The 25,476-nt window shown below is 51.0% G+C and overlaps 1 protein-coding gene across 1 annotated transcript in view; it reads left to right on the top strand.

The window, feature by feature from the left end:
- Positions 1-25,476, top strand: part of HYDIN (HYDIN, axonemal central pair apparatus protein) — a 161,992-nt gene that overhangs the window by 44,743 nt on the left and 91,773 nt on the right. The window contains exons 9-17 of the mRNA XM_009883265.1: positions 7,479-7,578; positions 12,737-12,855; positions 14,911-15,134; positions 19,064-19,131; positions 20,998-21,233; positions 22,071-22,171; positions 23,436-23,576; positions 23,793-23,798; positions 24,102-24,237. Coding sequence (XP_009881567.1) covers positions 7,479-7,578; positions 12,737-12,855; positions 14,911-15,134; positions 19,064-19,131; positions 20,998-21,233; positions 22,071-22,171; positions 23,436-23,576; positions 23,793-23,798; positions 24,102-24,237 — 1,131 coding nt within the window. The remainder of the gene's footprint in view (positions 1-7,478; positions 7,579-12,736; positions 12,856-14,910; positions 15,135-19,063; positions 19,132-20,997; positions 21,234-22,070; positions 22,172-23,435; positions 23,577-23,792; positions 23,799-24,101; positions 24,238-25,476) is intronic.

A 25,476-nucleotide genomic window follows, 5' to 3' on the forward strand; every position in this document is an offset into this window, starting at 1 on the left:
CCCGCCTGGACGCCGTCCTGTGCCACTGCTGGAGGTGCCCCTGCTCTGGCCGGGGGTGGCACTGGGGAGCTCCAGAGGGCCCCTCTGACCCTCACCAGTCTGGGATTCTGTGAAATAATTGCTTCCAGAGGTTAGGAAGCTGATGGGGAGGGATAGTATTCCTGGAAGCGCTGTCTGGGCTGGATAACTTTGCATGGCTTGTGCAGGAGCTCTGCTGTGTCGGTGGACTTATAGCTGTTGGTATTTTCAGGTGTTGCTGTCTGTAGGCGCTGCAGCAGAGTCACTTCGGTCAGTGTAGGGTTAACTCGCTCGTGAAAATAATAGGGGGAAAAAAAAGAGGAGGCAGTGATTTTGGAGTTACCATGTGACCATGAACATTCTGAGCAGCCATCCAAGCCTGTGGGAAACAAGCTGTTACGCAACTCTGACTTGCCGAGCGCATCTCGAATTTGGTTTAATTTATTTTTGCAAATACACACGATATGTCAGCAGAAGCGGCCGCGATAGAAGCACAGGTGGCTACCAAAGGAGAAAGTCCTTGCTTTCTGCTGCATCCTCCCTGCCACAGATTAGCTGTAAGTCACATTGCAGACACGTGGGAGCTGACTCCTTGGAAATGGAAACCAGAGGAAAGGGAGGACAAGGGTTTGTCATCATTACCATTGCACTGACCTTGATAAGTCATCACCATCCTGCCATTGCCTGGTAGTGACTCCTTAGTGTCATGTGTTAATTCTGAGCCGATGGAGGTGGTCTTCAAGATGTGCAGGTTATAAAACGGCTCCTGTTTTGTGATCCAGAGGCTGGGCCAGGAGGGAACTGGTTTTTCGTCCCACAAATCTCCAATTCAGCTGCAAAACCAAGCTGGTCCCCATCCAAATGAAGAGGTTACTACAGAACACTTCAGTTTTTGGCAGAAGGCACCATCTCCAGTGGGAGCTACGGTCCGTCCCACAGCTCGCTGTGGGTTCGGTTATTTACGGAAAGAGGCAGATGTTGGCTTTGGCACTGCCTCTCTCCGAAGTGCCCTGAACTCGCAGGATGCGCTCTGGGTGTTGTGTCGCTACATGCGTTGCCGGCTCCGTCATTGGTTTTCTGTCTGCTTTGAGCAGTGATTTCCTTTCCGTGGATCTCCTTCCCGTTCTGCAAAATGAAATAAGGGATTTGCCCAACAGCTGGTGGTGCCCGCCTTTTCTAGATCAGCTTTTTCTTATGCGGGCTGGTGGAGATCCAGCAGATTCTCGTTATTTAGGGGCTGAGGGAGGGACAAATAGGATCTGCAAGTATTTGTGGTGGGGATCTTGCGTAGAGATTGCTTCTGCAGCTGTGAGTCACGGTGCGCTATCCCCTCCCGTATCGCGTTGCTTTACGCTGTAGCAAAGCCAGGGCACAGCAGCTGGAGGTTTTGTGCTGTGGCCTCATACATCCCCTGTCTGTATTTTATGCCACCTGCCAGTTGCAGCCTGTCTGAGACTGACGTTAAGCCAAAAGTGCTGCAATATCATGTTCGCAGCACTGTATACGTTTTATTTCTGTCCTGGTTAGCATCCACGGTAGTTTTCTATGCTCTGACTCAACTGCTCTCCTATAGAGGACGTGCTCGCCCGGGCAGACCGCTGGCTCCCGAGGTGTCCCGAGGCTCATACGCGTGTAGCAGTAGCCTGCGAGGGTGGGTAATGAAGCATATCCTTTTAAACAGCAGTTCTTTTTTTTCCCTGTGGGATAGCAGGAAAGTGAGGAACCTCTTCAACAGCCTATTTTAATTTCCCAGGAGAAATAACTCACAATATTTTTCTAGTTTTATAGTCTGACGTACAGCAGTAACGAAGGGAGAAATGACAAAAATTTCCCAGAATAGTTATGTCTTTAAAGAATTTGGTTCAGCCATGAAGTAGTAGAATAAAGTGTAACTGATTACTACTTGCCCTCCACCTTTGGAATCAAAAGGTCTGGCTCACAGCTTCACTGACAAGACCGGGGAGCTGTCTGTGGATGTGCAGCCAAAAGTTTCCACGTTGAATCCCGCAGAACAGTGATTTCCTATCAGGAGCTCAAGAGACCGAGTCTCTTAGCTGCTGGTGCAGGGTTGGTTTTTTTTTTTTGGGAGAGAGGTTGAGTGCGAGGCGCCAGTAATAATGCGGCATTGGGATTGTTCCGGAGAGCTGTGCTGATGCATATAGAAGGATGGGTTTTATTGCCAGTCCCTAGGCTTGTTTCCTCGGGTGCCTCAGAGGAGTCTCATCCGACTCCGCCTCGGGATCCAGCAGCTCCTCGGATGTATGGAGATGTGTCCCTTGGCCAGACCTTGGTGTATCACTGAGTGGTTTCCTGGAGCATGGCAAGACATCATCCCCGGCAAGGGAGGGGGTTGTGTGCTGCACCCTCATCTCTTTAGGTTGTAAAAGAAGGAATGACATCAGCCCGAAGCTCAAGGCTCCCTCCCGCGCTGGTTACCTACACAGCGTACAGAGAGATCCCAGCAACGTTGCAGCAATCGCTGTGGTCTTGGCGGTATTGAGGAGATCATCCCACCGGGAGCTCCGCCGCTCTGAGTATCACCTGCGGGGATGCGCTTCCACTCCCTCGCTGTTGGGAGATGTACGCTGGCAATGTTCTCCCAGGGTCTCCCTGAACCTGTATTTATTTGGTGCGGTGGAAGTTCACCATTTTGATCTCCAGTTTGGGCCATCTTGGGCCAGGATCAAGTTCCAAAGTCAGATAAATGCCCTGCAGGCACTGACCCAACTCCAGTTCCCCTTCCGACGGCAATGGTGATGCAGCACTGGGACAACTGGGGCTTTGTGTTGTGTACCATGGCTCGTATCCCATGTGGAGACCAGCAGGCAGCCAGTGTAGATCACAAAACCCTGATGTCTCTCTCCTGCCTTCTGCGCCCGCTTGACCGTGAGCAGAGGGAGCCTTGGACAGCGTGTCCCGACTCGGGTAGCCAGCTCAGACAGGGCCTTGCAAACTGGTTTCCAAAGATCTGGAGTTAAATGGTGTGGCTTACAGCTTCACTAACAATACAGGGAAAGTTATCTGTGGACGTAGTGCCAAAAGTTTCCACGTTGGATCCTGCAGAATCGCGATTTCATATCTGGAGCTCAAGAGACTGGCACCTATCGGGAGGCAGAACATCGCTGCTGGCTCCCGTTACAGGTGTGTACGGGCTACTGGGGGCTGAGGTAGGTGGGGGCGAGAGTTGAATGGGGACAGGTCCCATGGTGGAGAGGAGAAAAAGGATATTGAAGTGGACTTGATATCGCACAAGGCAGTTTTATGGCAAGAGGCAGTGTCCCCTGAGAACAGGATAAGCGTGGACGTTGTTCTCCCAAACCAGGTTAACCCAAAGCCCAGAAGGGATTCCTCTGAGGGGCGGCTCTCGGTATCGAGCCCAGGGCACGTACCGGGGCGGCTGCCTGGGCTGGGGGAGAGCGTGTAGCTGTGTGCTCCTGGGGCTGGTGCACTGCTGGTGTGGTGTGAGGACTGTCAAAGGTTTTTACGTTACTCCGGCGAGGAGGGGTACCTCATTGCCTAACTTTGGACGCAAAACTCGGGTGTCTTAGGTTGGTGGAGAACCTGGGACGTTCAGCTTCTGCGTTGAAAGGGATGGAGGCTTTGTAGCCCGAGGCTGCCTGTGGACGATCCAAGTTGTATATCTAAGGTTTATGGAGTGTGAATACTCCCACACTTCTCCTGAACACTGGAAGATTCAGCCCTCTTCCTTCTGTATGTTGGGATCTGCCTGGAGAAACCAGGGCTAAGGGAGCTGCCCTGCCAGAGGAGCTTCTGGAAGGTTTTCACTGCCCTGAGAAGCGCATTGGAAGTACCGCCGTAGCCTGGGTGAGCTCTGCAGTGGCTCTTGCTGGGCCTCTGCTTCTGTATGCTGCAAAATGGAGAAGCAGAATTTACTGAAATATTGGTTTAAAATGAAGTTCTCTTTTCTATTACTTCCTCCCTGCTGTAGTCACGACATCTCCCGGTGCGTGTTCACCACTGCAGTCGGGGTGGTGGCTGTGCGGGTCACGTTAGGGGCTCCGGCGTGCAGGGCATCACTCTGGCCGCCAGAGCTTGGGGTGAACAGGTAAGTTTGCCATCCTCCTGTTCATCCAAACCTCAACTGGCAGTGATGGGAGCGGGACGGGAGATGTGGGTGACAACAAGACAGGAGAGCATGAAGCACGTGCTGTCTCTGAGCCATCTCCCGCTCTGGTCCGTGCCTTCTGGCTCTGCACCACCTTCCGAGGTCTCCTGCCCTGCCAAGTCTGTCCCTATCGCTGCCTCCGTGATACATTGCAGTTACTGTGCTCCAAAACGGTGGGGTAAGATCACCGTGTCGGTTATATTTCTGTCGCAGATGTGCTGGCCTTGGAGTTCATCGAATCCCAAAGTCAGCTAAACTCGCTCAGCTAGAAAACTGCACTGTTGTTAGCAGATACATATTCATCAGGCCAACGGTTCTTTTTAATTTTCTCCCTTTCCTGCTTAGCTTCATTTTTGCTTATGAATTGTATTACGCTTGCTTCCATTAACGGGAGATGTATTGCCTCTGTCAACCTCTGAGTAATAACCAAACTGCCCCGAAGTGTCCGCGGGGCCAATATATCTGATTGCGGCACATAAAATAGACCGGTGAGTACCATCAGCCTGCGATCCAGCAGCAGAACAGTACTCTGTTAGACAGTTGACCTGAAAGACTGATACTGCCGCATTGCGCTCAAAGAAGTTTGTTTTCCGGCCTTGGTGGAAGGAGGGAGGGCTGTTCTCGGAGTTTCCCGGGAATGATTTGGCTCTATGAAACCTTCTTGTTGGTGCGAGCCCGGCTTTAGGGCAGCCAGTGTTGCACTAAGTGGTGACATGGTATAAAAATCTCGCTCTGCTTTTTCGGATAGATCCCAAAGTCTCGCAGGAAGTAGCACGGGCAAATCGTCTGCTTGGTTTATGGCAGGCATGGTCTGTCTGACCACCGGTGCAAACTCGAAGCTGTAATCCAGCTGTGCACGGCCCTCGTAAGCCCAGCTGCATTCCTACAGTCAAATCCTAGCATCAATTTTCACCCCCAGCCTCACTGGGGTCTGGTCTCGTTCAAATATCTTCTCCCTGGCTTTCCGTCCGGCACGTGAGGCTCTGCGAAGCAAATGGACTTTCCCTTGGAGGGATCTGGGTGGCTGTGCTGAAATTGGGCTCTTCTCACTCCCCTCCCTTTTGCCGCACCCCTGTGTTTTGGTTTTGAGGTTCAGGACGTGCTCTCCTCCGCTTCTTTATGCCCCCCTGGGAGATGAAGACCTTGAGCATCACCACCGCTCTCAGCGTTATCGGCAGTGCTGGTGAGCCCGGCAAGGCACCGTTTCCCCTGCAGGAACCCAACGAGGGCTCTCCACAGCACTCTGGGCAGAGGACCGCAGCAGCCGGAGGATCAAACAGCACCACTGGGCAGCTCGGCCCACGCAGCACCCTTCAAGGAGCGGCACAGAACACCGGCGAGCCGAGATGTGCGTTCGGCTAGAGCTGTTGGGCTCGAAGCGAACGCGAGCGGCTCCCGGTGCGTCCCCCCATTCCCCAGGGACGGTCTGCCCTGGGTGAGAGCACGGAATTCAGGCTGTTAAACACACAGCAAGTGGCTAGGTGATGAGCACTGGTGGGTTATCAGATTCTAATTAGCCAAGCCAGGGAAATCTATCGTCTTGACTGGGTTTTGGTTTTTTTCTCAGTGGCTCGGCTGAGGTGAGCTGCAGGCGTCGTAGTGAGTTTGTTTTTTCAGAGCATCCCGAATGCCTTTATTCCTGCAAATCCGAGATAACTCTGTGGATGCTGAGCCCATGCAGCATCCCTCTGGGGCCCAAAGGCGCTGATATCTACCACGCTGGCTGTGGGTTGCAGGCTGATGTCCCCAGTTTGCTTTCTCAGGCGAGTGTGTTGTGGTAGAATAAGGCTCCATCTTCATCCGGTTGCTCGCTGGATAGAAACACGAAGTACACTTGATCTGGCGAATGCATTTGCTCCAGGTTTCGAGAGGAATCCAAGCGGCTCTGGGCTTTTAGACTTCCCTTCGCTTATTTTTTTGTGGTGGTGATGGTTTGTTGGTGTTGGAAACGGTTTTCTCCGCCTGTTCTTCCCCCTGTTCTGTTGACTCCGAGCAGACTATGCGTTAGGGAGTTATCCGCAGCTGCAGCCCAATAACTCGTCATGTCATAGCTCTTGAAATGTGGTGGGGACCGTCCTTCCAGCTCGAAGTGCTGAGTCGATGGGAAGTGTTATAGTTATTTAATATTTATGCCACAGGAGTGCTGGAGACTCTTCTGGACAAAGCACTGAGGATACCCAGCAGCGAGCGGAATCAAAACCTCGCTCTGTTGATAGGAAAAAATAACTCTGTTCTTTTTGTCTCCTTCTAGAAGCTCCATTTTTCATTCCTAGTAGAGTATTATTACGGTTGTCAGAGGTGCATATATTTATGTCAACAAACGCACGAAGAGACATTTGTAATGCCGGGGGTTGAGGGGATGTAAGTGGTACCTTTTATTTAAAACAGTCGCAAGAGGCGAGTGAGAGCCTTTGCGAACCAGGGACGTCTCCAAAAATGCGTGACGAAGCTCCCTGGGACTTAGTACCGCTGCCAGGACTCTCTGGGAGAGAAGCAGAGAGAGAAGACCCCCGAGGAGGCAGCAGACAGCTGTAGAAGCACTGGTAGCGTGGCCCAGACCTAAATCTCTGAATGGGACAAGGAAAAGAGCTGTTTTAGTGGATTTTTCGGTTGAAAGAGGTGCAGAGCTGTAAGCAAATCCCATCTCTTCTTATTGGAGGCGGTGTTGGGGGAAACGGGAGCGTGCGCACCTTGCAGAGGGATATGAGACCCATCCCACTCCCAACTTTGTTCTCCTATCTTCTGTAAGCTACGTGCTGGCCGAAGCGGCCGTCAGCGGGAAGGACTGTGGTCTTCCTTGATCCCCAGGCAGGAAGGAAGGCTTGTTCTGCTCGGTGCCCAGCGCCCCGGCTCACCGCACTACGTTATATACTTGCGTACGTGTACGGGCGACTTGCGTGAGAGGCAGCGCGTTTTGTCACTACGAATGGAAAATCCATTTGGTTTGCTAAATTGCTTCTGATCTAAGTAAAAGTGTTTCGTGTAGCCATAGCGATACCGGGCTGTGCGGGAAGGTTTGGAGGAGAGAGGTGCTTTTTCCTTAGGCTGAAGGAATCCCACTTGATTCGCTGGAGTGAGAGACAGTTTGGTAGCTTCGTTATAGCCCTAATTTAACAAAATGCCTCTACCAGGTCCCTGTAAAGGTAAGGGACTCTAGAATTTTATTTAATTTTTTTTTTTGCAGCTGCTTCTAAATTCTTATAAATTTTGTTGATAAGTGTTGCCTGCTCCTTGCACTTCATCGATGCTCTAAATAAAGGCTTACAGGGCTGCGGTTGAAAACAAGCAATGCAATGTTTGAAGATAAATGGTTTGCTGTCTCCTTCTGTTTTAGGAAGGAGACATCTGGCCCAATTCTTCGGCTGAAATTAATGTGATCTTTAAACCCCGAGAAGCCAGAGTCTACCAACAAACGGTCTACTGCGACATCTCAGGTACAGCTCCTTTCTCCTCCTTCTGTTACCCACAGGGAAGGTGAGGCACCGATAGTCTTCCAGCCCGCTCGGTTCTCCTGTAGTTGCTGGGATGGGTCGACGGTCAGCAGGGCAGTGCTGGCACGTGCCCACTGTCCCTGTGGCTTCCAGGTGGTGTCCTGTTGAAGGCCAGTCCTCAGGGTGCCTACAAGCTTGGATCACTGATCCCAGAACAACCGAGGCAGGGAAGGGATAAGTTTTTTCATGCTGTGGGTTTACCAGCATTTTATCTGCTGTGAGGTGTCCATAAAGACCAAAGAACGACACAGCAGAAGAGCTTCAGTGGACGAGCACTACGCCCCCATTTACCTCCAAGATGAGTCTTTATTATGCAGATGCATCATCAGACTCCTGAGGCAGTAGGAGCTGAGTTACAAACCCTGGATCACCTCCTGCTACCCCAATGCTGCCAGACCTTAGGTGGCTGAGCCCCACTGAGCGCGGGGTGCCTGCGGAAGGACCACCTCTGCCCACCACGTGCTCCTTTCCCCGCGCGGGAGTGCTCACCTCGTGGCTCGGGGTCTCTGGGGCGTACGGGTAGCATTGCACAGGGCTCGCTGTGCTCAGCGGGGTGAGCATCCTCCTTGGAAACGGGAGTCTAAGCAGTCTGCTGGGCAAGCTTTGTGCTCATCCCATCCTACGGAAGCGCTGTCAAGCTTTTTCTGGGAGCGGTTATCGTTGACTCACCCAAGTGATGCCATCTTTGCCCTTACAGAGGTGATCCCTTTGCTGTGCTGGCATGGGGCAGGGAACGCTTGCAGCACGCTGCCCGGTTCGGGTTACCCCGTCCTTCCCCTGCGTCTCGGCATGCTGCTGCTTAAGGTGTTTTCTGAGACAGCTGTCAGATTTCCAACCATTATGGTTTTCCCCAGCGAAGAGGAAGAGGCGCGATGGGATGTGGTCCTCCAGCAGCCGGGCTCCCATTCTGGAGGGTGCAAGAATCGCTAACCCAGCTGCTTTCATGCTTTCCTTACTGCCCCGAGCTGACGGATACAAATGTCACAGAACAGCTTTTTATTTATACAGTAATTACGCAGGGTTTACTTGGCAAATGCCACCTACGGTAATTACACAGGGCTTGTGTTAACAAACTGTCTTCCTGCCCACCAGCTGCAGTTGTTAAGAGCTGTGGAAGGAAAGGATTGATTTTAAAAAGTCGCTCCCGAGGGATTTCTCGCTCAGTGCTGTGCTCCTGGCGCTGGGATCCGTGCTCTGGTGACGGGGACGTCCATCACTTGCCTGCAGGGCTCTGTGGGGGAGTTGTGCCAGGAGAGCTTTTTCATTGCGGAGAAATAGGAAAAGGACTTGCCTGCAACCCTTGAGCCGGGCTGGGAGCTGTAGGAAAGAGCTGAGCCAATGATTTGTGTTTAGAAAGAAGCACCTGCTCTTGGAAGACCCCGATGGGCCCTTGGGAAAGTGTAACGATTCCACCAGCTCCTTGGAAGAGGACTTCATTTAATCGATGCACCTACCCGCCATCCCTTACAAGACAGCTGATCCGCTGTATTGTCAGGATGGAAACTGTCCCAGAGCGAAGGTCCCCACGTGCCAAAGAGTTTAACGAAAACAACGACCTTCAACCAGGGACTCGATTAACTTTCCTTCTTGATCCCTCTAAGAAGCGTGACCGTGTTCCTCACATGGTTGCGTGCCGGTCACAAAATCCCGCTGGAGGATGCTCTGCGGATGGCGCGTACCCCTCGCTGGGAATATTTGGGAGCTTTGTCCCTAGTGCAGCAGCAGGAGTTGTGCAGCTGGATATCCTGCCCCACTGCGAAGGGGCTTTGCTGGTCTCCATGGGGTTTTTTGGCAGGTGCTTGCATAAGTTGCTCCGCAGATGCTTCTGGATCAGGTGATTTACAGGACTAATCAGCACTCTGCATCTTGCAAAGCTGACAGTTAAGGAGGGGGTTGAAATTTGCTCTTGGCAAATATTTAGCCTCAAAATTAACTTTCTTCGTTATTCGTGCAAATAAAGCTGCAGCGCTTGAGTGCTGGAAGGAAGGACACGGGGGGGTGGGGGGGAGGTGCTCAGGCACCCTAAATTCATTTTTAGGTTTGTCTGCACGCAGGCCTGTATTGGGTTACACCTTGCAAAACCCCTTTCTAAGCCACCCTTGCAGGGAGAAGCAAAATCCCCAATGATGATCACTCCCTTGCCTTGGGACAGACCCATCCTGCATCATGTAAAACTCTTTTATTGATGATGTTAGACGAGTCGTGTTCAAAGCCAGTCACAAAACACAGGGATGGATGTTCTGTGAACAAGACACAAGAGTGTCGGAGAGGTGCCAGAAGTTAAGGACTTTGTTGCCAAAGTCCTGTGCTGTTGGGCCACCTTCACCCCTATCTATTTGAAAGCAAAGCCAAACTGTGCACCCTGTGTGGTGTGCCAGGGCGGTATTCCTACTGAGGTCCAAATTTGCACTCCACGGTACCGGCTTTGGATTTGGGATGGAGGACAAAGGCTGTAGCCCCTCCATGCCCTTGGTCTGTGTGCTCTGGGATGTGTTACGGTGGGAACGTCACCCCATCTGTACCCAGGCCTTGGGCAGAGCTTGGATGTTCCTCAAAGCCCCAGCTCCCTGCAATGAGGAGGACCTGCTCTCTCTTTTTTTTTTTTTCTTTAGCCTCTCAGTTCTCCTGAATGCTGCCTGTAGTTCACTCTGCTCTTCCTCCTTTGGGAGGTTCACCTGGAAGGAGGAAGAGCAACATTTCTGGGATTTCCTAAAGTCCCAGGATCAACATTAGGGGGTAGAAGAAAGGATGGTTTCCGTGGACCTTCAGGACCGACTGCAAAAGGGGTGATCTCTTTTTTTTCTATCACAGTGGCCATGGGATGTGTCTCGGCGCAATCATGGACAGAAGGTTGTCACTTGGAAATCTTAGCCATTTCTTAAGAGCTTTGATGGTTTAGACCTAGGGGCTTTTAAGGAAAATTAAGCCACACGTGGTGCAAGATGGAGAAATCTTTTAACAGTGATCACCCAATGCTGCCTCTTATAATATCTGTGAAACGGAAATACACAGCCCAACAATTGATGCCTGGGCTGTGAAACATAACTCTCATCTCTATCAGCTGGGCCTTGGCTGGACCCCTTAAAAATTACTGAATTCAACAAAAGCTCTCTAGCTCTTCCTTTTTGGCTTTGGACATTATCAAACAGCCTCATCCCATGGTTGCAAGATCAAAAAAATCAGCAATCGTTGAAAAGGCTGTTCCAGGAGAGTGTTTTCAAGTTGTGATGTGGTCACTCCTGGGCTGCTTTTTGCAATAAGTCATTTGGGACATTCTGGAATGAGTATGCAGCAGACTTGGAAAAAAAAGAAATAGAAATCAACCTTCAATCCCTAATCTTTAATGGTGAGCATCAAGTGCTCAACGGTGAGCTTCGAAGGACCTTGAAGGACAGAGGAATATTTTTTGCACAAAAGCTACAGTGGAGGTTATATGCAACTTCTGGGGCTTTCTTCTCTTCCTACCGCTACTCGCTTTCCATGCAGAGTGGAATGGGGGACAGCAGGGAGACCCAAGCTGAAATTTGAGCTGGGATTCAGGCACTTTAGGCTGCTCCAGTGGTCCAGAACAGCCATCAGACTGAAAGATCCTGTACTATGTCATCTTAGCAGCCTCCTGGAGGAAAACTAGCATCTTGGAGTTTAGCTATAAGCCTGGTGGTCTCGGTTACCTTCGCAGCAAGGGTTGTGTGAATGAACAGTACATTTATGGGTGGAGAGCAGCCCTGAGGAGAAGGACCTGGGGGTGCTCATTGATGAGAAGCTCAACATGAGCTGACAATACGTGATCGCAGCCCAGAAGGCCAACTGTATCCTGGGCTGTATCAGAAGTGTGGCCAGCAGGGTGAGGGAGGGGATTCTGCCCTTCTACTCTGCTCTGGTGAGACCCCACCTGGAGTACTGCGTCCGGCTCTGGAGTCCCCAACATAGGAAACACATGGACCTGCTGGAGTGGGTCCAAAAGAGGCCCCGGAGATGCTGGGAGGGCTGGAGCCCCTCTGCTGGGAGGACAGGCTGGGAGAGTTGCGGGGGTTCAGCCTGGAGAAGAGATGGCTCTGGGGAGGTCTTACTGTGGCCTTCTGGTCCCTAAAGGGGCTCCAGGAGAGCTGGGGAAGGACTTTTTACAGGGGCATGGAGTGACAGGACAAGGGGGAATGGCTTCAAACTGGAAGAGGGGAAATTTAGATGAGATCTGAGGAAGAAATGTTTCCCTGTGCGGGTGGTGAGCCCCTGGGGCAGGTTGCCCCGAGAAGCTGTGGCTGCCCCATCCCTGGAGGTGTTCAAGGCCAGGTTGGACGGGGCTTGGAGCAACTTGGGCTGGTGGGAGGTGTCCCTGCCCAGGGCAGGGGGTGGGACTGGATGGGCTTCAGGGTCACTTCCAACCCAAACCATTCTGTGATTCTATGGCGTATCTGATCTCAGCAGCGAGGGGGTTGGCTTTCCGTAACTGCTCAGCCTGCTTGAGGGAAGGTGTCTTTACAAAGCCTCTTGCTGTCATGGTGGGAATAGATGAGTCCTTCTCTCTGGAGATTGTAAAGCCCGGTGTTCTTTAGGCGCTGGTGGAGGAGGTGAGCCCTGGAGCCCCCCAGGTACGGAGCTGTACGTTGGGCAGAGGTGGGGGCTGAGATGCTCTGCCTGCTCTGAGCAGCGCTGGGGCGCGTGTATCGCTGTGAGCGGGGAGCTTCGCCTTGCTTGGGCTCATGCTTCTCAGCTCCTGCGCTGTCATCTCCCATCGCATCAGTATAGACGGCGTATTTTTATCTTCAGTTCTGTTTCATGAGCTTTGTGCCTTCACTGAAGGGATTTCCAAGCTCACCTAAGATCATGGGAAGAAATTCAGAGATGGTGTTTTGAATTCGGCGTCGCTTTTTCAGGGTGCAAATAGAGCGCTAAATGAGAAACCAGCCCAAGGGGTGGGTTAGAAATTACAAACCGGCCCCAAAGCATATCTCCTGAGAGAAGAAAAACATCCTGTTATCTTCTTATGGAGCATCTAGAACTGGTCCCATCCAGCCTGAAGTCAGGGACTAGTGTGGAGGCAGCCTGGAAAATCCAGGATAACAGAGGGGATTATTGTACTGAAATGGAAATCTCTCCCCAGGCCGTGAGACCAGGCTGCCCCTGCGCATCAAAGGGGAAGGCATGGGGCCCCGGCTCCGCTTCAGCTTCGACCAGCTGGACATCGGGAAGGTTTTCGTTGGATCAACCCACAGCTATGAGGTGAGCAGTAGGGGTTCCCAGGGGTTGGGGTGGATCCTCACGGCTCCCTGTGGAGTTTCTGGCAACTCGGGCAGTTGAGAGCGGGGAATATTTGATGTAACGGTCAAATGTGGGGGGTTTTCACGGAATCCGGATACATTTGATGGGGTCTGAAAGGCGTACGTGGTGTTCATGAGGCCCTAATCCCTGCTTTTTGGCAACCTCCCTTTGAGATGAGCTGGGAGGCTTCACGCGAAAAACAAACCCTTGACACACGAAAGCATTGTTGGGTCAAAAAGATATGTATTCAGGAGTTTTTGTTTCAGCCCTAGATGCGATGCAGCTTTGTACTCTGGCCCCTAAGAATCAGCTGGGACAAATTTACTGTGTTTTGAACTCAAGTCTGTCGCAAATGGTTTTTAGCTGAGTGCATCCTGCCGATTCCTGGGAGTCGGAGGAAAGCCCTCCAGCCTCCCGGCTCCGAGAGGTCCCTTGCAAAGACATTGGGAGCGCTTCCCCGGGCCCACCAGTCTCCCGCCGCTCTTCGGAGTCTGGCTCTATAAAAAAACAAAGCATCTCTGGAAACGAAGCAAAGGAACTTTCTATGTATTTGCCTCTCTCCCCAACGGTGTCAAGTGTTCCGCAAAAAAATAAAATAAAATAGAGCCACCGAAAGAGGTAGAAAATGAGACAATACATCATGCCAGACACTTTCAAAAGCTTGACTGTGGCAGGGAAGGACACATTAAGGTGTTTTCTTACCAAAATATTGTGCTCTCTCTGCATTTTTAATGCTGATACTTCACTGATTCTCTCTATATCAATTTATTATTTTCATTACTCGAGAAAATGTGAAGTAGATGATGCTGTTAGTGCTGTCGTAAGCAGCCAGACTGGAGGTAAACCTCAGCTCAGCATAGGATCCCTACATGCAATTTGTAACGGAGGTGTAAAACACATGAGAATCGTAGAGTGGTTTAGGTTGGAAGGGACCTTAAAGAAGAAAGTATTTTGCAAGTTACCATTGCGGAGTTTGAATACGTGAATATTTTCAACAGCGGCTGCAAAATTAAAAAAAAAAAAAGGGGATGTTTCTATGCTTCTGTCTCAGTTTTTCTGACAGGTTTTGCAAGGACAAAAATTAGGGGAAAGAAATCCAAAGCAGGCAGATAGATAGGTCCGTGGAAATGGCAGGATTTTACCCGGCAGCAATTGGAAACTTTACGTGTTTGCTTTGGGGAGGTCTGTTGGTGGCTGACTACATGCTGGTACTCATAGGCAGAGGTGGGCATTTCTCGCCCAACATGAAAATAAACAAATCTTAACAAATACTGTGGGATTATGTCACGTGTTTGAGGTAGTAGATCTCTTGAGGGTTCAACAAAATAACGGCTTGGTCTGAAATTTCCAGCTTATTTTAATAATGGTAAAATCATAAATGGTGGCTGTGAATATTTAGGAAAGAGAAAAATCTTTGGGATAGATGGGGCTGCTGTGCACCTCACGCTCATCCTTTCCCGACACGCCTGTTTGAGCAAAGGCTAAGAAACTATCACATTAAAGAAAAAAATAAAAGAAACCTAAATTATATACTATAGCAGAGTTGGGGAGTGCTTCTGAAGTCGGTTCTAGCGCTGTCCTGAGGCGTCTCCTACATGCAATAACCTTGTTGGCTGAGATAGAAGCTGAGCGGGATCGGACCCACCTGGAGCAGCTGTTGATGATTCTCCAGTAATGCTGCAACCGCCCTTCGTTGCTCTTAGGGACAGGTCTGGATCCCCTCGGGGATGCTGAGCAGGTCCTCCGCACTGCAGGTCGAAGCGGACTGCTCTGTGTCAGTGCAATAAACCCAGAGTGACTCTGTTTATAGGAAGTTATCTCTGCTTTGCATGAAAAAAAAACAACCCCAAAGGCAGAACTCGTCCTATTGTATTTTCCTTGGCTTCTGCCAAGCAGCAGCACTCGGCAGCTCCTGCCTTTCACAGATGTTAATTGCTTAATTAAAAAACAAATCAGCCTTCTGTAAGAAAGGAATATTCCTTATGTATTTCCATTTTTGTTTTCTTGCTGCTGCAGGCGATCCTGTTTAACAAAGGAGCCATCACTGCTCTCTTCAACTTGGTCCCTCCGGTTACAGCTCTGGGCTCCTGCTTCACCTTTCTCCCCGAGGAGGGCATCATTTTGCCGGATGAACTCCAAGCCATCCAGATCTCCTTCAGTTCCACCATCCTGGGGAAGTTCACAGAAGAATTCCGGTTCAGTGTGAATGGATCCCCTGAGCCTGTGACCTTGACTGTCAGGTGAGGAGGGTTACAGGAGCTCGGTGGGCACATGGGCAGGTGATCTCTGGATCATCATCTCCCCCCTCCCTCGTTTTATGGTGAAGCAGAGATAAAAAAAAAGGTGTTCCCTAAGGTCTTAGTGTGGGGCTGCTAGGATCAGAGCCGGGACTAAGCTAAGGCTTTTTAACCTCGACTCCAGTTTGAACCTTCTAATTGCGGCAGCAAATGAAGTGTAATCATCTGCGAGAGGAGGTGACCGTGCCTCCTATGCCCTCAGCACCCCGCTTAACTCTGAAAGTCTTGGGTCCCTCTGGGAAGCACCTTGGCCTTCCCGGCTGACCCGGGGTGGCTCTGTGACTTTCCCGGACACTGTTTGCACAGGATTTGGCAGCAGCCGATTGCCTTTTGTGACCCTTTGACATCTCTGTGTGAGGACCTTAGAGCTTTAAGTGACTACCCATGCTGGAAAAAGGTTGACTGGAGGCTGCCCAGGAAAGGTGCGGAGATGCCTGCTGCCCAGTCTGGGTACACAGGCGGTGGAGTGACTCCTTCCTACAGGTAGCTCGTTCCCCCTTGGGCCGTGGCAGACAGCGTGATGGTATCACCTTGGGGCAGTGGATGGTCTGGGATGTCCCACCTGAGCACACAGCAAGGCCAAAAGGGCTTTGGAGATGGTTGCGGAATGGGTGGTTTTGCAGCCAGAAGCAGCATTTTTAAAATCCTCCGTTAATAATCCATACAAAATGGGCAGCAGCAGCCTCGGCGTTCCCTCTCAAGTTAATGTGTTGGGACAAGCTGTCCTCCCGGCTCTTGTGCAGCGAGTGCTACGGTACCTCCGTTCTGCAGCCGGGAAAGTGCTGATGCGGGAGATGGGGAGCTCTGCAGCAAAGTACTGTCACAAGGACTTGGGCATCATCCCATGGGCAAAAGATAATCCTCACCGAGCAAAGGACAGAGGTGGGAGGGGGGGAAGGCTGATGGTAGGAGAGGCAAAGCTGAGTTCTGAGGACCACAGCAGCATCCAAACTTGTCCCAGGTGGTCTTAACCATGGGTTGATGGGATATCATGGTGTAGGCAGAAAAGCTCTGGAGCTTTGGGGCTGGCTGGCCCTCCTCAGCGGCCAGTGGCCTGGGCTGCTGCTGTTGGGAGGCACTAGGTCAAGGTAGTAAAGAAATGAAAGGAATCTGCGGTCAATTTTACCAATAAGGTAAGGGAAATTGATAAAAAAGAATGACGAGGTTATTACTTTGCAAGAGAGAGCAGTGAGTAGGTCTCTTGACCTCGGTAGAGAAACAATTGTGTCGGCTTTGTGTTTGGAGGGAAAAGTGCTGCTTTTTTTTGGAAATCAAGAGGGAATATTTCGCAATCAAATAATTTATTCTCTTCTGTCCCTCCCCCAAATTGGTCACGGGATTTTATTGCATAAGCAGCTTTCCCCTTGAGCAAGGGCAGGCTTTGCTTGTACAGACGTGCTTATCCCAGGTAAAATACAGGGTTTTTTGGATGGCCTTGTTCCTGAGGAAGGAAGGAGCTGTCAGCGGGGTAATTAGTTGTCTTTTGGCTTCCACACAACCAAATGAGATGGTCCTGGTTTCCCCAGCGATGCCCTGGTGCCCAGCGTGTCCTCTCCTTCTCTGTGGCCACTGTCTACCCTGTTCTGGCAGCACGGCCCTGAGCTCAGTGCAGACTTTATGTCTCTGTGAAAGAGGATTGATGTTTCTATCTTTAATTTCTTCCTCATACTTCTCTTTCCTGGATGGTGGCTCCTATGTAGCCCATCTGATGGTACCCCACCGTCCCCATCTGCTCCCATACAGCTGTACCCCAGATTTGATTCCCTTTGCAGTCCACTCTTCTCTGAGATGTCATCTGCCTCCTTGGTTTCTGTTGCCTTTGTTTCAAGGATCCCTGTCCAGCCCTTATCTCCCATTCTCCAGTCCCACAACTCAAGCTGTTTGTTTTCCAACGCCTTTTGAGATGTCCACCCACCAGGTCAAGCTGAGCCTCCCTGTCTACCTCTTTGGGATGTTTTGTGCACTGGATTTAGTCCTTCGTGGAGGAAGAACTTCCAGTTCTTTTGGATGGAGGCAAGCTGGTTGGGGGGACACTGGGCTGCAAAGGAAGGAATGGGAATGAGAGTTCAAGTGGTTCCTCTCCGACCTTGTGTTATCCTTAGAATCATGGAATCGTCTAGGTTGGAAGGGACCTTGAAGATCATGGAGTCCAACCACCAACCCAACTCTGCCAAACTCACCACCAAACCATGTCCCTCAGCACCACATCTGCCCGTCTGTTAAATGCCTCCAGGGATGGTGACTCCACCATTTCCCCGGGCAGCCCGTTCCAGTGCTCTGCAAGGACTCTGATCTCCCTTCACAAGTGCATTATTTAACGCTGCTGTAAGACACAGTTATTGCCAAAAACACTGCCTTCCCCCGCCATTTTCTTGCAAGCTGTACCGTTATCAGCTGCGGTGCACCGAGCCCTGGGTTGGCTCCTTGCCTGAATCTTCTGGGCAGTCATTCAGGTTTCACTTCCTTGAGCAGAGATACAACCCGCAGCAGAAAGGGCAGTTGTTTCCCCGCTCGCCTGGCAAGGCTTCTCCTTGGCAGTTCCCCAGTGTGATCCCCAGTCGTGGTTGGTTCAGAGGTAGTTTTCCATCGTTTCCTGGCAAGTGCTGAGACGGAAAGCGTGTCTGCTCCCTTTGCTCCGTCCAAAGTAAGCTGTTAGAGCTTGGGAGGTTGGGTCTGCTTATGTGAGGTCCTTGGAGAGGGAACTTGAGCAGCAGCAGGTATTTGCTACCTGCCTTATTCTCAGGAACTGATTAAGCTCCAAGAATTGAGAATCAGCATTGGATTGAAACTCCTGAAAGTCGGTTTTTCTTGAGTGCTTTTTTGACTAGGCAATTGGAGGATGCTCAAACCATCAGTGATTATTCTCTACTTGGAAACCAGCCTTACAAAGTCGTGAATGCTTGTTTGTTTGGCATTTATTTACTAAATAAATGCTGGAAATGGGACACCACAGATGAACGTAGGTCCCTCCTGCGGGGTGCTGGGGGCTGGTCACGTGCAGAACAGACAGAAACAGTATTGTGAATAAAACTAGAAGGCATCCTTCACTGTGGTCCTCGATTTTTTTTGACGAAGAGGCAGAGCTGACATTGATTGGCATCAACCATGAAATAAATTAATGGCTGTTGTGCAGTTCTGAGTGCTGATTTCAGTGGATGTTGGTGAGTTTAGGGGTTTGGAGCCTGGCTGCTGTATTTAAGGATGGGCGAGGAGGTGTGGTGGGTTCAGGACACCCATGTTGGGTAGTTTAAGACATGTTGCGCTTGGATGTGTCAGCTGGTGCACCGGTGACAAGTTGACACTTTCCTCCAAGATTCAACTGTCTGTTATGTAGAAGTGATGCTGTTCTCCTCAGTGGATGTTTGGGGCTCCCCTGGATTCATGCCTCAAAATCCTGCATGCCTAGTGACTGCGTGGGTCGAGATCTTCTGAGGAAAAGGTGCTCATGTACTCCATGGAAACACCAGTTCCAGCTAAAACCAGAGCAGGGAACCTGCACCTGGGAAAGCTAATTACAATCAGTCCACTTTGGTGTGGACACCTCTGTGTCATCACATTACAGATGGGGAAACTGAGGCACAGAGCCGTCTCTTGTGCGGGGTCCTTCATTGGGCCAGCAGCAATGTGGGGACATGCCCTTGGCCCCCTGACTGACGTGGTGGCCTGAGCCACACCAGCAGCTGTCAGCTGCAAAGGGCTTTGCCTCCGCTGCCTCCCATCCCCGGGGATGCCATGCTGAGCAGAAGGGTGATGGGTTGATTTAAAACCCACCGTGGTTCCGAGATCAGCTCTCCTCCATCCGAGCAGTGACGAAAGCTGAACACTTTGCGATTCTCTTGACCAAGATGCCTCCTCTGCCTTTGTCCTCACAGGGGCTGTGTCATTGGACCCACCTTTCACTTCGATGTACCTTCCCTCCACTTCGGTGACGTCTCCTTTGGTGAGTGTGCCCTGGGCTTGGACCGTGGGTTGAGAGGTGTGTGCCTTACCCCAATGGAGCGCTTGAACATCTGTCACGTGTCTTCCTCCGTAGCGGCCTTTGGGGTGTTAAAACCGGGGCTGCTGGTTGCTTAGGCAGCGCTGTGCCATCATGAGATCAAACGGGACCAAAGAAACAAAGTCAGTATTTTCTGGTGTCCCTCGTAGTCTGTTGAGCCCCAACCTCCCAACCCTCGGCAGCAGAATGACTGTGAAAGTCCTTGTCCCAGGAGGGCCCAGGGGATGGGACTGCAGAAGGGAGTTTAAGCCGTGTAGTGGCCCGTAGCCTTGTTCCTGTGGCAAGGAATAACAGTGCCCTTTAGTGTGACATGTTAATTAGTGCTATGAGGGCACCTTGTTATCACCTACCAGGTAATATGCCCAAGGAATAGCTCTGTGTCGGGCACTGCTGTCCTGGGAGACATGGGCTCCTTCTCCTTCCCCTCCGAAAGCCCAGCGGTGCTGGGGGAGCCGGTGGTGAGCATCCAGAGCGTCTCCATTGAAATGCAGATTCTGGGTCTCCATCTCTGTCTCACAAAAGGCTTTTTACTGAGATGATCTAAAGTTTAAATGTGGAATCAATTGTGGATTGATTGAAGGGCCATTATCATTCGGTGCCCAGGATGCCTCTGTGTTTTCATGCTGTTCATGGACTCTTTAAGAAAACTCATTACCTTCCCTGAGCCACTTCCTCCCCTCCCTACATCGCCACTCCGCCAAGTCTTTATTTCCTTTTGAATAAATAAAACAACAAGAAACGCACCAGGCAGAACTATGGTTATGTAATCGGAGATTCATCCTCCTTAATCTGATTTCATTAATAAGGCCTTTTCAGCTGAAGGCGGCTATTGTATTTTTCCTTCTTTTAGTGATGCTGCTGACTGCTGTCTGTGTCTGGAGACTTCCGTCTCCTTTGGGGTTGCAAAGTCTCCGTTTGTCCCTTTTTGTGCACCTCCTGCCTCCCTGCTGGAGGCATTGCTGGAGGTGGGTAGTGCTCACTGTTGATGGGTGTAGATGAGCTATCTGCTCTATCTGCTGGTGGTGATTCGTAGAATGGTTTAGGTTGGAAGGGACCCTGAAGATCATCTCATTTCAACCCCTCTGCCCTGGGCAGGGACACCTCCCCCCAGCCCAGGTTGCTCCAAGCCCCGTCCAACCTGGCCTTGAACACCTCCAGGGATGGGGCAGCCACAGCTTCTTGGGGCAACCTGCCCCAGGGGCTCACCGCCCTCACAGTCAAGAATTTCTTCCTATTATCTCATCTAAATCTCCCCTCTTTCAGTTTGAAGCCATTCCCTCTTGTCCTGTCACTCCATGCCCCTGTAAACAGTCCCTCCCCAGCTCTCCTGGAGCCCCTTTAGGCACTGGAAGGGGCTCTGAGGTCTCCCCTTTTCCGCCTTCTCTTCTCCAGGCTGAACCCCCCCAACTCTCCCAGCCTGTCCTCCCAGCAGAGGGGCTCCAGCCCTCCCAGCATCTCCGTGCCCTCCTCTGGCCCTGCTCCAGCAGGTCCGTGTCTTTCCTATGTTGGGGACTCCAGAGCTGGATGCAGTACTCCAGGTGGGGTCTCACCAGAGTAGAGTAGAGGGGCAGAATCCCCTCCCTCGCCCTGCTGGCCACACTTCTGATGCAGCCCAGGATGCGGGTGGCCTTCTGGGCTGCGATCACACATTGCTGGCTCATGTTGAGCTTCTGGTCAATCAGCACCCTCGGGTCCTTCTCCTCAGGGCTGCTCTCCAGCTATTCTCCACCCAGCCTGAATTTGTGCTTGGGATTGCCCCAACCCAGATGTAGGACATTGCATAAATTTGTCTTTGTGCCATTTTCCTAGGTTTTCCTCGCACTTTGTCATGTCGCCTCACTAACACCTCCTTGGTGCCCATGACCTTCAACCTTCGCATTCCTGGGGATGGCTCGGGAGCACCCAGTGTTACCAGTTTGGCTCAGATGTCAGAGGGCACTCGTCCATCCTGGAGAAAGGGAGCTCGGGGTCACGTCAAGCCAACTGAATTTACCATAACCCCCTGCAGAGGAACCATCCGCTCCCAGGGCTTCCTGGATATCCAGGTATGGGAATAGTATGGCCATAGGAGCTTCAGCAGGTGGAGTTGAAGCTTCACTTGATGTACGAGAGGGCTTTAGTGCTGCTAGCACAATGCCAGGAAGATATATGCACTAGCATCAGGCTTTTGTTAGCTGGGTTACTCTGGGACTTTTCCAGAGGAGCACCGTTTTGTTTCCGAAATCATAAGCTGAAGATCACGTAGCGTATGGTCAAGCACAGAAGCCATTCATGTGGTTTTTGAGAGCTGCTTAGAGCAATTTCTTTGATTTAAAGTGGGCAGAGGAAGGATGAGGACAGAAGGTGGCTGTTAAAAAAAGAGATGTCATTGTATAAAACAGTTTGCTTTTCTTCCCCGTCTTGTTTCTCCTCTCCTGTCGAGCAGAAGGAGCTGGATTCACTGCGGTGATTTCCAGTGGGGACTGAAATAGCTCTGGCAGCCGTGAACTGCACAGCATCTGCTGGGCCACGTTTTGTCCTCAGCTTCCCATTGTAAAGCTGAACTCATTCTGTTGAAGTCAACAGATCTCCTCTGGATTTATGCTATTGCAGTCGAGGCTAAAAATTGGTCCCTTAATTTTAATACAGTGGTGAGTAGAGCATTAGCTTAATTGGGCTTTAATTTAGCTTACGTATGCCCTGATAACTGCGCGGTGTATTTAGCAAAGCAGATATTGTCACAAGACTTGTATTACTCCCAGAGACTGTGCTTTACGCATGGACCAGCAGAAGAATTAGGGCAAAATCCTCCCTTTCCTTACCACGGAACGAGAACCAGAGGACACCACACATAGATAACGGCTTTTGGGAGTGAAGTATTTGATGCTTTTCTCTTCCACCAGGTCACCCTGTGCTCCAACACGCTGAAGAGATACGAGCTGGCACTGGTGGTGGACGTGGATGGCGTTGGCAAGGAGGTGTTGGCGCTGCTCCTCACAGCCAGGTATCGGCGCTTCCCTTGCGCCTCGTTGTCTCTCCTCGTGCGTCCATCACCAGCACGCTGCCTCGCGTGTGGTTTGCTGGCTCCATCTCCAAACGAGAAGCGTTGCTTAATGAGCTAGTTCTGCCCAGCTCAGTATGAGAACAGGAGTGCTTTGGAGGCAGCCCATGTTGAGAAGCACCTGTGCTCAATGGACAGGCATGGCCCTCTGCCTTTTGCTGAAGGAAACAGTAATTGTATTCGTTATTGGCCTACGTTTTGGGGTTTGAGGTTTAAAAAAATCCAGGGGGGCTGTCTCTCCTCCTTCCTGCAAGTGGTGGACACGTGCTGGGTTATGACAAAAATGCAACGTTCATTTGGGAGGCATCGAGCAGCCTGCTGAAAGCCGGTGTCTGGTGCAGTTAACGAAGGCACGCATAAATGGGGAAGGGACTACGGTGGGACTGGTGAGGGACGAATAAAGGCAAGATCTTCCGAAGGGAAAAATAGTCCTTGATGTAGAAGGTGAGCTCTGGTTCCTTTCAGTGTTAATGTTCTCAGACTTAAGCCAAAAAGTTGTTCTTGCTGCAGCCGGATCCGATCCTGTCGTGCTGCAGTGGGCGTCAGTTTAATTACGGGAGGGATGCAGTTCACTGGTGCTGTTCCCTGTCCCAGGCAGAGTCAGCCAGTCAGTGCCTGGGCTGCAATTTTCTTTAAAAAAAACAAGTGCAAAAGGACCTGGGGGGGAGTGAAGGACCAAAGTAGCTACAGAAATGGGGAAAGGGTGGTCAGCCGCTGTGTAGGGCAGGTGGTGGCTCGTGCCCTCCGTCGCTGGGACAAGCGGCTGCGTTTTCAGGCAGGACAACAACGATATGGGAGAGGAGGAGTCGTTTTTACTCAGACACTGGCGTCTTGTGTTCCCTGAATGAGCGCTGGTCCTTGGTGGGAAGGCTCCTCCAGAGCTCACGCCTTACTGGGACCATTGGGAGTGGGTCCTTGGAGGCCTCCTGGGGGCAAAGGTGCCCATCAGACAGCTCTGGGACGGGGCGCCGTGCGCTGCCCGGGCACTTGGCAGCCTCTGCCACGCTGAGACTCAGGATTTGCCCCTCCTTCACAAGAGTAAAAGTGAATAAAAAAGAAGTTAAAGGTGATTTATCGCTGTAGGGGTATTGAATGTCTGTTTGACAGTGACAAATGGGTTACGCTCTATTTCGCGCTATTCGGGGAGTAAACAAATTCTACATTCTCTCGGTATCTCTAATTCCCTTTTGGTCATCTCTTTGCCTAGGTGCATAGTTCCTCCGCTGCAAGTGCTCAACCCCATCGTGACGTTTGGACGGTGCCTTCTGAAATTCCCTTATCGGCAGATGCTGACCCTTGTGAACGACAGCGATCTGCCAGGCTGCTACAGGGTTCTTCCTCAGGTTTGGCATCACGTCCACCTCCCGCCCTCAAGTGTTATCGAGGGGTTTATTAGAAGGAAAAAAAAAAGGAAAAAAAATAAAAAAAACCACCGAGGTTTGGCTAATGACTGACTGGTTTCTGTTCAGGTAGGTTCTTGTTCTCAGCAAATCCCTGTTCCCTGAGAACAGGAACCTATCTGAATATAAACTTTAGGAAGCAATTTAAACTTTTTAGGAAGCAGTTTATGTTCTAGTCTTTGGGGTGCTTTAATGCAGGAGAATTTAGGGGGTCATGAAAAGCAGCTTGCCAGCACACGAGCGGGTGTTTGTAGATGCAGCAGCTTTTGGACCCTCTGAGGATGCTAAGCCCATACAAATCTGGCATCTTGTTTTGTGCCTTTCTGCTTTTTCCTTGGGATTTAAAAAAAAAAAAGTATTAATTGCCATTGTGGTAGATGTCAAGGAGTTTAAAGTTTCCTCGAAGGTCGCTCTGAAGTTGGCATTTGATTCTGTCCCTTATAGGAACACAAGAAGGATGCTGCTGTGCGGTACTCCAGCCCCGTGCCATGTGGGATCATCCCGCCTCACAGCTCAGTGGAGGTCCCGTTCACACTGGAAGCCCAGGTGCTGGGAGAGCAGGACACTGTGGCTCGTGTCGCCGTGTTCGGGAGCAAAGAGTCCCCGCTGGTGAGTGCTGGGGGATGCGGGCCTTCGCGCCGCTCACCTTGGCGGGGCGTGAAGTGTACAGGCAGGGTTGCAAATTCCAGGGATCCTTCCTGGGAAAACAAGAGCTTGTAATATATGACTGGTGTGGACGAGGAAAGATGGGATTCACGGCATGAGCAGCAGCTAACGTGTGGAGAGGAAGGAGGATGGTATATTCTTAGGCAGGCGATGATCTAAGAGTCTGAGGGTGCTTAATTACAGGTATGTGAGAGGATAACAAGCCCAGTCTGAAGCCCAGCACAGTCCCTGGGTCTCACCCTCTGCTGTGCTGTTAGGTGAAGAGCAGCTGCTGCTTCGTTAGGACTTCGTTAGGAGCACGCAGAGACATCCCCGAATCCCATTAAAACAAGCGCTGTGTAAGAAACCACGCTGAAAGTCAGGCTGAGAAACATCCGGCATATCTCTTTGCCAAAAGCCCCAGCCAAAGCCACAAGAGTCTCCACACCGCTTGCCTCTGGAGAACGGAGACTCTCTTTTTGGGTTTTCACTTCTGCCAAGCTTGGAAATGGATGAGGCAAAGCATTGCTGGACAAAAGCCTCCTGAAAGATGTTGTTTGCATTCAGGCATACACAGCAGCAGCGCCGACAACAAAATGTAGGCAAGAGAACATTGTGTGTAGCGTCCCGGCTTCATCTACCTGAAATCTAGAACAAATTTAGTTAATTAAACTTTAATTTGAAATGATTTTAACTTTTGAAGCAGCTGTTTTAATATGTCTTGTCGTCTCTCTGAGCCTGAAAGAGGATGTCAGAGGATTGCTGGGAACCGTAAGCTTTGTGTGACGGAAAGGAAGGCTGACATTTTGGAAGTAGTCTCGGGGATTTAAACTTTCATTAAAACGAATGGAAATGATGCTGCTGAATCCCCTGGATGCCGCTGAACATCTCAACCCAGGCCTTGGCGGATGAGCGTGTAAACCAGTCAACAGGAAGGGCGGCCGGGGAGGCGTTGCAGGGAGCTCTGACAAAACAGTTGCTCGTAAATATAAGGCACACTGCCCTGAAACAGGAGTGTGTCGCCCCTCTAGAATAACCCCTCTGTTCAGCTGTTCGCTTGTTTAGTTACAGTGCTCTTGCAAAGCTTTAACCCGTCACAGAATGGTCACTGAATCCCAGACTGGTGGGGGTGGGAAGGGCCCTCTGGAGCTCCCCCATCCCACCCCCCGCCAGAGCAGGGGCACCTCCAGCAGTGGCACAGGA

Source organism: Charadrius vociferus, unplaced genomic scaffold, assembly GCF_000708025.1.
Source record: "Charadrius vociferus isolate BGI_N301 unplaced genomic scaffold, ASM70802v2 scaffold964, whole genome shotgun sequence".
Lineage (NCBI taxonomy): Eukaryota > Metazoa > Chordata > Aves > Charadriiformes > Charadriidae > Charadrius > Charadrius vociferus.